We start from the raw sequence: 12,090 nt of genomic DNA on the forward strand, positions 1-12,090 counted from the left end.
AACCAACAGCGATCACATCAGAGTTCATCTAAACGAGAAGTACAGAGTCTCGGCTGCCTCCTCCATAGGACCTGTCAAATATTCCAGACCAGACTGTCAATAAAGTAACCCCGCACCCTGGCTTCGCAAAACTTTAACGCTCGACAAAAAATTCAATATTGATTTATTTTAAGATCGGCCATCTGATCTCTCATTTTGATCATGAAACGAAAAAAATGATATACAGTCTATGCACTGTACTCTGTTTGGCTCCACATTTGCTGATGACCACTTCTGGTCTCAGAAAATGAAAAAACGGACATTTTTTCATTTCTGTCTCTTGCCGATTTTACTTTTTTGTTATTCTAAACATAAAATGACAATCAAAGCATTTTTAAGAAAATTTCGTATATCCATTTTTGATCATGAAAAGGAAAAACCCGTTGTATTTCAATTTTAATTTTTGTATTTTAAAACAAAAATCAAATACAGTTACTAGGCAATTGCAAGTCATGGCGAAAACCAAATCACTCAATGAGGTGCCGTTAAGGTCCATCACGGAGAGAAAGCTGCAGATTCTTGTTGCTCACAAAATGTTTACAGGCTATTAAGACATATCGAAGTGTTTTCGGGGTCGAGTGGCCACATTACACCCATCAAAAAATTAGAATCGAGGGCCAGTTAGACGACAGACACTGGAAGAATGGTAGAGGCCAAGAAGAATCCGAGGATCAGCACCAAGAGCATCCTGATGAATGTGAGCACTTCTGGTAGCAACATGTCCATCAAACACTCCAGCAGACCAAGAACAAGGCTGGTCTCCATGGATCAGACCAAGGAGGACTCCACTTCTCCAAGACAGACACACTAAAGCTAAATCATTACCATTGCTGACATTTATACGGATATTATGTGTATCACCACAGAGTGTTGTAGCGGTCAGGGCCACAGTGGACGCTGCTCTGCCTCACACTGAAGAAGAAACTGTCTCCTTCAGGTTTTACAGTGTCGCTCCTGCAGGAACTCAGGTTCAATTCTTCTCTGCTCCACCTGGGGGAGCAAGAGACCTTCCTCTGAGGTGGCGACTTCAGCCTTGAACACTGAGATGCTATTAAGCAGAACTGACTAGGAAAAAATGCATCTCAGGAAGACATGTACAGAAATATACTATTTATAACTGCGTTCATGTATTACGTACAAAGTGTACATATACTGTTAAAAAATACTACAATGTTTATGTAACCTGCACACTGCAAACAATTACAGGCTACCAAATTGGAAAATGCTCAATGTGTCTGTAAGTTACTGTTACATTTTTAATTATTTTACATTTTCATGCTCTTTTTCAGAAAACACACATATGATTTTACTCTGTATGTTCATGTTGAACAGGAAAATGTGGAGTCCAGTGACCCTGAGAACAGAATCATTAGTCAAACAGCACTTTATTCCGATAAAACTTCACTCATGATACAAAACCGAAAGAAACGACTCCAACATAACACAGTAAGATTTAGTTTTAAACTCAGGGTACTGCTGATGCTTTGACCGCTTTGTTCTGCCTGCCTGTGTGATGCATCCATAACAGATAAACAACAGACAAACATGAATCTCACTGTTAAATGCCATACAGTATGTGCAGTAATGTACACAGTCTCAGACTGTCTACAAAGTGATGGACTGATTATCTTTGCAGCTACTTTCTGAAGCCTTATCAGTGTTGGAAAAGACATCCATGCAAAGCTTTACCTAGCGGGGCAGAGCTGTGAAGTTACGGTCTGTTTCCACACAGATAAAACTCTATAGTCACTATAAGACAATAATAATTTACTTGTTATTTGTCTCCTCACGTTTTTAAATGCTATGTGGTGCCTTAAATCAGTGGACAGAAATGCTTTGTTGCTTGCAAATATTAATGCCTAATATACTAATTAGTCACTCACATATATACACAAACAATGAAAACATTAAGCCCCAATAAAATAATGCCAGTGTAAACAAGCCTCAGTATCACGCAATGCCCCAGTATTGCACATACATTCATAAATATACACTTCACTACACTTTGTGCCTTTTTGTTTAAGCGCGTGGCTGCAACCCATGTGTGTGTGTGTGTGTGTGTGTGTGTGTGTGTGTGTGTGTGTGTGTGTGTGTGTGAATGATATACAGCTCAGTGGGATAAATTAAACCTGGTGGTGGTGAAATAATTCTATAACTGCATGAAGGGCGACACAAGTGGCACCGAAATAAACACATACATATATACAGTACCTGCACACACACACTCACACAAAAGCACTTGTGCATTGATCTCAAGTCTCTTTGTGCCTCACGAACAAAGACACACAAAAACATTTAAAGCATTGTCTTCACAACAAAGTTCTGTCTTCACTTCTGGTGCTTCATCACAACGGATAAACAACGGACATGTGTGTGTGATTGAGCCTGTTAAGTGTGTTGGCCCCGCTCTGTCTGCTTTGGACGCTGTTCTTTGGTTGCAGTCTGTGTGGCGCTGCTGCCTTCAGCTCGTCCTGTCAGTCACTTTCATTAACAAGTGGGCATTAGGCCTCCAGCCAAGGAGCTAATACAGATCACAGATCTGATTAAAGGTACTCAGAAGGTGCACGTCCCTCCCAAAACCGCAGTCCTCCAATCAGGAGCTGTCATTTAGGCGTCTCCTGTTTGATCAGACGTTAGCTGCTCCTGGTCGGAGATGTCATCGTCTGCTGGCGGCCTCGCCCGGTCGAAGAAGCCACACTGAGGGGGAATCACATTAACCGATTAGTGAAGTATTAGATAATTAAACTACCGCAGAGAATGTCAAGGGTTGTATGTGTTTGCGTGAGTACCTTCCACATGGCTAACGTTAGCATGGCGAGCACCAGCAGCCCCAGCAGGATGGCCAGGATGATGACCCAAAGAGGAACCGCGAAGGACACATCAGGAGTCCCCCATAACACCAGGGTCCCCATCTGCAGGAAAAAAAGATGCAGAATTGCTACATTTCTGGTTCTTTCTTGAAACCACACAAACCTTTAGAGCTGTTTTCATCTTACCGAGGTTTTGTGATGAGGCAGGGTGGCGGGTTGGATGCGATAAGGCATGGACAGCACCATGAAGGACACAGTGGAGTTTAGAATGTAGGGGTCATTTCGCCTCTATAAAATTAAAAAAAAAAAAAAACATCATTCAAAAGGCGACATTTTGCAGATTTGATCTTACTTAGTCTTAATTTGGAGATCTGGGTGGGCTCTAAATTTATAAAGCCAAAAACTGTGAATAATTACCACAAATTAGACACTGACCTGCAGGAAAGTATGTGCCCAGAGTCTGGACCGGATCTTAACCACAGCGCTCTGCCCTCGATCCAGCCGCCCAACCACACACATGATCTTCAGACAGGAGATGTTGGTGCAATTCTGCATGAAGAGAGGAAAGAAGTCAAACACCTGAGAATGAACATTTGGTTCATTTTGTTTTTCTTTTGTGAATTCATGTGTGCGTGCGGCTCACCAGGGTTTTGCTGCTGTAACTCTGGGCGGTGCTGACGGATCGCTTGTGGCGGTGAGGAGGAGCGCTGATGTTCCTCAAGAAACCAAGGAGTTCCGGTGTGTCCTGGACGTTGGAGATCTGAAACAGACCAGGAAAATTATAAAGCTGTGGTTCAGTGATATAAAACAAGGAATTCACAGTCAAAGGTATGCAATATAGACGAGTGACTGAATTAGAAGTAAACAAATGCAGGGTCTTTCACACCAGTTTGGGACAGTCATGCTCTGTGGTATGTACAGAAATGCCAATGGTATGTATAAAAATGGCAAGACAAAGAGATCTAAGTGACTTTGAAAGATGGTTAAGGCACGGAAGGTTCAGTCACAAAAGCAGCTCAACTGGACGATGTTTCAATGGGAACAGTGCCTCAAGTGGTATTTGCATGTAGATCTGAGAAAAAAAAAATCAATAAAGAGTGAAAGAAATTGTGGTGAATGACTGTGATGCTTAGCGTAATATCAAAGGAAAAACAGAAGCACACTTCTTCCTGACGTGAGTGAAAATGTCAGAGCTGGATGTGATCACACTGCCAGCAGCAACAGGAAAACATGTATAATATAGTAGTGGAGTAACAGCGTCACTGGTCTACAAAGATGGGGAAAAAAGTGCTAAAAGGGCAACTTTGCTATCGCAAAACAAGACAGCAGTGCAGGCGTGAATGCTTGACTCCTACAGTGAAGGGATTTAGTGGCTCTGTTATGATGCGAGGAGCACTATATTGGCACAATTTTGGTCCACTCTTCCATCTAATCTCTATTTACATGGGACTATTTTTACCTGGAGATGTCATGAGATTCTGAAATTATGTCCTATGTCTGTATTTTGTGTGGCACATTTGCACTGGATAAGCAAAGTCTGTGTTTAACCCCAACTTTGACATTGACTACCGGATACATCAACTGTTGATCTTGCTGAAAGATGGACTCATGGCAGGCTTCAAACTAGCTTTCTTTTTCATTCAAGTCAGGATGGCCGAGTGGTCTAAGGTGCTTTGTTTAGGTTGCAGTCTCTCCTGGAGGTGTGGGTTTGAATCCCACTTCTGACATCAACTTCTTAGATTTTCTGTCTGTCACCCATTGAAATACTGTTTGATATGCACTCTTCTGACTGCAAATGCATCAACATGCATATCCCGGAGTGTTTCAAACTTCCCCTTAAAAGTGCCAATGTGAGCGCCATAGTTATTGAGCAAGGAAAAAACTGCAGCTAAAACAACAAAAACAAACCGTAAAAGAGCCAAAATGATCAAGATGCCAATTTCCTCAGAGCTAATATCACAGGAAATACTGTGGTGTTTGGCAAAGGATTGTAAGAAATTTGCAGTGGAATTTTCACTTTACAAATTACACACATGGTAGATTTGCACAGGATTGGCTATTAATTTAAATTAGTCTGGGTTTTAAGGTTACATTCCTGTGCAAAAAGGGCTTTAGAGAGAAGATCCACTGCAGGTGAGGATGAACAACAGAAAACAAGAACAATGCTCAAGTGTTCACAGTCTTTAGTGTTTTTGTTAAATCATTCCCACACGAAACATGTGTTTGGTCCTTTAAAGGACAATTACCCATAAAATACAGATTATCACATATTGGTTGTTTTATCGAGGTCTGTACGGCACATGGGCTCTAATGGAGCCCATGAGAAAGACATGGTGGACCCTGAAGACACAGAAAGCTTGTAAAGTAGGATTTTAAAGATGTTTTAAGATGTAATAAAATAAGACAGAATGCCCAGCTGTAGAAACTAGCGTGACATTTAGAAATCTGATCAAAAACTGTACTTTTGGAAGAAGGATTTGAGGAGATTTAATTTCCTGGACACACAATCGAGCTGACAACAAAAGACTAGATGGATAACAGGCAAGAGTGTCCTCGAATCTCAGCAGCTCTCAGATAACAGACAGACAGAGATGGATTTTCATGTTTCTCCTCCGGGAGTTTGGCTTTGGATAAGGACCAGTGAGGACAGCTTGACTGAACATTTTAATTTAAAAATTTTTTAAAAATTCAACATTCTGTGTAGGACAGACATGAATTGTCTCATCTCAACTAATTTCGGAAGCACAGCGATGTTTATTTTTCTTGCTGCAGCTCAGTGGTTAGCAGCCCGGTCACTTCAGCCTTTAAGAAACAAACCACAGATAATTCTACTCGTCAATTAAACCCCTTTCAGACGTGCACTCCTGTCCATTAATCTGACCGCATCTGAATATGTCGCCTTCATGTCTGAATAAACACCCCAGTAACTTCTGCTTAAAAGCCATGAAGACAATCTTTCTATATCAGACTTGGGAACATTTCTGTATCACTTAGCGCAAGTCTGTATTTCACAATCACATTAGGGGACAGTACTTTGAGATGTGTGAAATGATTTGGGGACTTTTTTTTTTCATATTTCAGCACCAATGCTGGTCAAAAAACATCACAAAGACAGCAAATGACACAAAAGTTTCCATGACGTTATCTCAAAATGCCTTTCTCATTTGCTTTGCTCTACAATTTCGCATCTATTATAATTAAAACATCACAAAAAAGAAACTTTACTGCAACAGAAACAGAGTTTATAACAGATTAAGATGTTTCCTGATTAATATACACGCAATTTGGGGATTTGAGAAAATGTAAACAGGAGGTAAGGTTTACTTTGTTGCTTCCAGCTGTTTGCAGGAGTCTTTCCTCTGAGTTTATTAAATACCTGCAGCAGGATCCATATCAGCATCTCCAAAGAGGTAGAGAACAACAGTGACTTCATTAACTACATTTAATTGGAAATTATCCCCAACATGGAGACAGGATGGATCAGGTCACAGGCTGCGGTTAAATCATGTTTTACATAGCGGAGTTCCATCACAGCTCTTTTTATTTTTGATAAAGCAACAGTTAGATTATCATCACACATGACAGAAATTTCAGAGTTTAGGAAATCATAAATAAAGTCGGATGATAGTTATTTGCACAGTTTTAAAGGGTGCTTTAAATTTAGAAATAGTTTTCGTTTATTAGTATATTAAATGTATTTTTTGTCACTTCCTGTACTGTCCAGTTTCACGCGTACATCAAATACGTGTAAATGTTAATGTGACCTCTGTGTGAATGACAGAATGCCATCGCTTTATCAGATTGACGTAGCAGCAATTTTACATATCTGATGTCTGCAAATGGGCTATAATTTTGCAATGATTAGCTAATTGATTAATTGACTGACTGATGAATACTAGTATTAAATCAAAGGAATCTGTGTAAAAATCCTTTAAAATAACAATCCTGATGACCAGATAAAATAAGAATCTTCTGTAATCGGTCCAGTCCATGCACAGGAACTGACGCACGGCTTCTTTTGTTTTCGTAGATGATTACAGCTCCCCATTTTTGAAACAACTTCATGTTTTCCTTTTAAATTACTCTGCAGATCGCTTAATAGATATTGGAAACTATTCCGGCTCGCATTTCTGCTAATAAGTATAATGCTTCATCCTCCTTGCTCTGAGCCAGCTGGAGAGCGGCCAGAACAACGGGTGCAATTAAGTTTTAAATAGGTGGGTACAAATGATGGAGAAGTTGACGTATGAATACGCTACTAGCGAGGATATAAATAAAAGGCCCAAATTGCAGTAGGTCTATGGGTAAATCAAAAAATATATTCATGTTTACATCTTGGTGTTTAAATATGTGGCTGCCTGCCTAAACTTGTATATGCGTGCATATGTTTCCGTGGTACCTGAAGGCCATGCGGGTTAAGGCTGGTGTTTGTCCGACAGCTAATTGGTCCGTCAGTTTGGATATCCATGGCATACAGCAGGTTCTCGTCACGGAAACGAGACGGCCAGCCGACCTGAAGCTCAGCCTCCCCAATACTGCTGGGACCGGAGTTATGGAGCTGGAAAAAGGAAGAAAAAAAAACCAGGCAGTTGTCAGTATTTGATTCCTTTCTGTCTTATTAGCAGGTCTCAAGTGGCTGAGGCTATAATCAGGTTATCATAACTGCAGCATGATGACAGAGGCCACCTGTGTTTTCATGAAGATAATGCGGGGTTCAGTCACTGGGGACTGAAATACATCCAACCTACTGCATCACCATCTTCATCATCCTACATCAAAATTACGATGACTTATGTGCTTAAATGAACCATCAATTTAAGAAATCCTCTTCTTTTTTAAAAACTCAGTCCTGTATTCTCTCTCTCTAACACACACATTTATACCCTCACACAAGGTCATTAACACTGAAGCAAGTCATCCAAACAGGACATGATCCTGGTGCTGCAGGGCAGGAATTCTGCGAGAGCAAAGAAAAGGGGGAAAAAAACCCCCTCCTCTGTCCTCTCTAACTAGAAGCAGCTGCCCACTGGGAAAAGCAGCACAAATGAAAATCATTATCAGCTGCAGGACAGGCCAGACACTGCTGCACTCCGGTTCAGTGAAGCTGCCGTCCATTTAAAACAAAAAAGAAATCACATGTATCAAGCACGGACGCACACATGCACACACTGTAAACTGTCGCCAGCCTGTCTGCCAGTCGCCCTCCTTCTATCTATTTGTCTGTGCCTCTCTCTGACCTTGTTTTTCCCCTCAGTGATTATTACTTACTACACCGTGTCCCCTCTTAAGAACAACATTTGCATCCGTCCTCTCTCTCGCTGCCTATTCTCTTCCCTGTTTTCCCTCCTTCTCGCTCTTTCCTGCCTTCACGGCAGTAATTACTCTTGAGCTGCAGACCTTTGATCAGCCAGAGCTCAATTCTTTATAGAGCTACTGTGTTTTACTGTGTGCTGCTGTTCACCTTCTACCCTCTCGTTAGCTTCATTTAAGCTTCCCTTCCCTTAAGACTGGCTTTCTGACCAGCAACAATGGAAACAAAAACACATTCACTCCCTATTTCCCATCTCTGAATGCACCTTTTCCCTCCTGCATTTACCTCATAGATGTGTGTAACTTGTGGTCCGACTTCGTCCTCTTTGACAGGCTTCTCTTTAGGTTCCCAGTTTGGGAATGGCAGCACCACCTGAGAGGGATGAGACACCCTGCAGAGAGAAGAAACAGCTCGGTAAAATGATGCATATTCACAGTAATAGGTTGGGATTTCTTCTTAAGACCATCTTAATCTCATGCTCACACACTCAGTGAGGGTGGACTCACTGTAATAGTTCATTTAAGTGTGGTTTTTCCCATGCAGGCCTGGTTGTCTGTGTAACCAGCCGGCACACAAAAAACAGTCTGGTATCCCTAAATCTTGCTTGAAGCCATGTTTCTTGAAAAAAATTCACCAAAATTACACCATTTGTTGGAACCAGAAACTGTGGCCCAGACAGAATCATCAAACTTTGGTCCTTAAACTATTAAAGTCAATTTAGCTCCATCAGCAAAAAATCTAAAATTCCTCAAAATGACTTTTAACAGTTTGCTCCGGATTTCTAAAAAAAAAAACTAAAATAATGTTCTCCTCAGCACAATGCAGAAGACATGACTGACTATAATGAGACCAAAAAAATATCGGGCATATTTAAACAAAGCAGAGAGGAGATGACAAGAGAGACTGAAAACACAATGAAACATATTGGACCAATAAAAAAATGCAGCATGGCTCAAAAACAAGGAACCTTTTTTCAACAAGTTGTTGGAGGATAAATTCAGCATGTAAAACATTCTTTTGGACATCCAGAGGAGCTTGAAAAATGGGTGATGGGAGCAAAAAAATGCTCAGAAACTGCTTCGAGAGGGGTTAAAGGACAATAAGATTGGAAATTAATTAATTGATTTGGGTAAGTTAAGCTCATAACAGCTTCATTTAAACTTTAGAACCATTTTGCTTTGCACAAAACTTAGACAGATGGTGGATTGTGGCTTTATTTATTTTTGTTCTTTTTTTTTCTTTTTACAGTGCAGTCAATTTATGAGAGAAAATTCCTAGCACAGACAGATAACAACGTCCAAGGATGCTTTAAACGTGATGTCTGTTATATAATAACAGTGGCTAACATGCTAAGATGAGGCTGTTTTCTACTGCAGGAACTTGCAGACCATTTCAGAGTACTCCTAACCTTTGTACGTGACCCAGCTGCCCCTATGCTACCTCTTTCAAGGCAGTTTTTTGGAGGAAAAAAGTAATTATTCCAGGGTAGACTTTTATGAGTGACCCTGAAAAACTGCTCTAAGTGGCTCAACATTGATTGGTTAAACTCGGAGAAGACAACAAGAACCATTTTTCTCGGCCACTCCATGCCCTCGTCGAGAAGCAATCTTCTCCTCTCTCAAAATTCACCATGTCGGTGAACAAAACAAATCCTCTATTCTATGAGTAGTTCTAGCTCTATTTCCTGCATGCTCATACAATCGGAGTTATGTCCAGGAACTAGTGTTTGTTGTTGTTTTGCCGCAATCTGAATCTGTCAGATTCTACACTGCAATGGAAACAAAAAGGCTCTTAGAAGTGCCAGTTAGGGGTATGTTCACAACACTTCACATACTTCCTGCCGTAGAAAGAAATCATTAAATTGAAACTGTCCTTTATGTCGTGTGGTTAGAAACCACTTGTCCACCATAGGGTGTCTGTGAAAGATGGAGTTAGCCACTTTAATGTCACTCACTGGTTTGTGGACTTCTGTTTTGAAGTCTCAAGTTTAGCTTTCTGCTCTTTTGAAATCAGATGTGACGAGTAAGGTTTGAATCGGACGGAAAATTAAAGAACTCTGCATAAATAGGACTGTAATTTACCAATTAAACATCGTGCTGCTTTCAAAAATGAGTGAAACTAATGATGGAGACCATACACTCATTAGAAACATGTTTACTGAGGTAACAGAATTAGTGAGAAGTAAGGTCATTTCCTCATAGACTTCCATGCAATCGGACTTCTTTTGCAACCAGAGGAGTCCCCCCCTGCTGGCTGTTCAAAGGAATGCAGGCTTCGTTTTTCTGACTTAAACAGTACTTCTGTCTTTTAAACACAGTTCATGGTTTCCACCCAAAGTAACTGGATTTTTTTTAGTCCTAGGATTCCCTTTTATCAAGAAACTTAAAGTTGGCTGGTTGTTTCCACTTGGATCTAAAGATTCCTGAAGATTAGACAATGAAAAAAAAACTGTTGGCTATTTTTATATGAAATCTTTTTACTCCATATTGATGAATTGAAATTTTACATACAGCTACAGCATTTTCAAAATGGTGGCTGAAATAAAATACTGAAATATTTCCCTTGAAAGTACCAATACTTTTATAAAGTACAACCCCTTGAGCTGGGACTTTCTGGGCGGTAAAATAATTTCCTTGAAATCTATTTAGACCTTGTTCCCTGTGGGAGAAACACAATAAGCTCCTCTAAAGGTTCTTAATCTCCAGGGAAAGATCCTGTGGTAGAAAAGGCCGTAGTGATTCCACGTCTACAAGTTACACACACCTGTACTGCTCGGATATGAATTCAATTTTTACATACTTGATAATGTTCCATTTTTTGCTGGAAATACTTAAATTCAATTATATCTTTATTAGTGAAGAGTTAAAGGCAGAGTTGTAAGGGACTGCATTATATTGACATGTGTTTCTAATATTTTGTTCTTCATATTTACCTACAGAAGATTGTTAGAATGTTAGTAATAGATCAGACTGTGTTGAAGTGCAGTAACAGTTAAACATATTGAACACTTCTGATGCAAAAGTAACTGAATAATATTAGTTTGTACAAGTATTTCTAATAAAGAGCCACTGCTGGTATATTTTTGAAAGAGATATATAAAATATTTCAACTGTAAAACCAGACAGACACCTCTCTATCAGAAAATTATGTGTATAACAGCAGAAAATGAGATTTTCCTGATGAGGAAATGCAACTGCTGCAGTCTACAGTCTGACTTCAGTGGGCAAAAATGTGTAAGTCCCCAACTGGAGGCGTAATGTTTGTAAGCTTAACGGACATGCAAAGAACCACACGTCAGAACAAACCCAATAAAACTGTCTTATTTTGGGTAATGTTCTAATGAAAGGTGGATGCAGTTTCATCAGATTTCTGCAAATACCCCCACCAGGTATGACAAAAGCGCTTCAAGATACAAAATGCAAAGTTTTTAATGCTAGATGGGTGTAACAGAATCAGTCCTCCTCTCCCAGGTCCTCCTGTGTTTGTGTGTACAACTGACCACACCCAAACAATGCCATGCAAGGCTCCATGCTTTGCAGTGTGTGTCTGTGCTGGTGTGTGGGAATCAGCAGGAATACGGGGCATCCTTGAACATGTCAAAATCTCGGAAATGTCCCATGTGCACACCATTAGTCCAAATTTATTTCTAGAAATGTGTTTTCCGTCTGTATATAAACAGGGCGCACTGATTTAAACATCTCAAAAGGAGCAGCAATATCCTGCAAATACCAAAAAGCTTAGAGTGCAACCAGATCAACGGTATCTTTGGGAGGACTGTGTCACCGTTTCTCCGAAAAGATGCCACAGTCTGACAGGGAAACACTCACCCACGTAAATCAAGTCGAGCCTGGGCAACGATGGACAAATTCAGACTGACAAGGTTGCTGTCGGGGTTATCTTTGTTGGAGCTGTGGAGAGATTAAGAGAGTT

General features: G+C 40.4%; 1 protein-coding gene across 1 annotated transcript in view; it reads right to left on the reverse strand.

The window, feature by feature from the left end:
* Positions 1-1,405: 1,405 nt before the first annotated feature.
* itga8 (integrin, alpha 8) overlaps positions 1,406-12,090 on the reverse strand; it is a 60,644-nt gene continuing 49,959 nt past the window's right edge. Inside the window, exons 23-30 of the mRNA XM_022196728.2 lie at positions 11,988-12,068; positions 8,446-8,551; positions 7,249-7,407; positions 3,493-3,609; positions 3,285-3,398; positions 3,036-3,137; positions 2,829-2,951; positions 1,406-2,736 (exon numbers count right to left, since the gene is read on the reverse strand). Coding sequence (XP_022052420.2) covers positions 2,647-2,736; positions 2,829-2,951; positions 3,036-3,137; positions 3,285-3,398; positions 3,493-3,609; positions 7,249-7,407; positions 8,446-8,551; positions 11,988-12,068 — 892 coding nt within the window. The 3' untranslated portion in view covers positions 1,406-2,646. The remainder of the gene's footprint in view (positions 2,737-2,828; positions 2,952-3,035; positions 3,138-3,284; positions 3,399-3,492; positions 3,610-7,248; positions 7,408-8,445; positions 8,552-11,987; positions 12,069-12,090) is intronic.

The sequence above is a fragment of the Acanthochromis polyacanthus genome, chromosome 12 (genome assembly GCF_021347895.1).
Source record: "Acanthochromis polyacanthus isolate Apoly-LR-REF ecotype Palm Island chromosome 12, KAUST_Apoly_ChrSc, whole genome shotgun sequence".
Lineage (NCBI taxonomy): Eukaryota > Metazoa > Chordata > Actinopteri > Pomacentridae > Acanthochromis > Acanthochromis polyacanthus.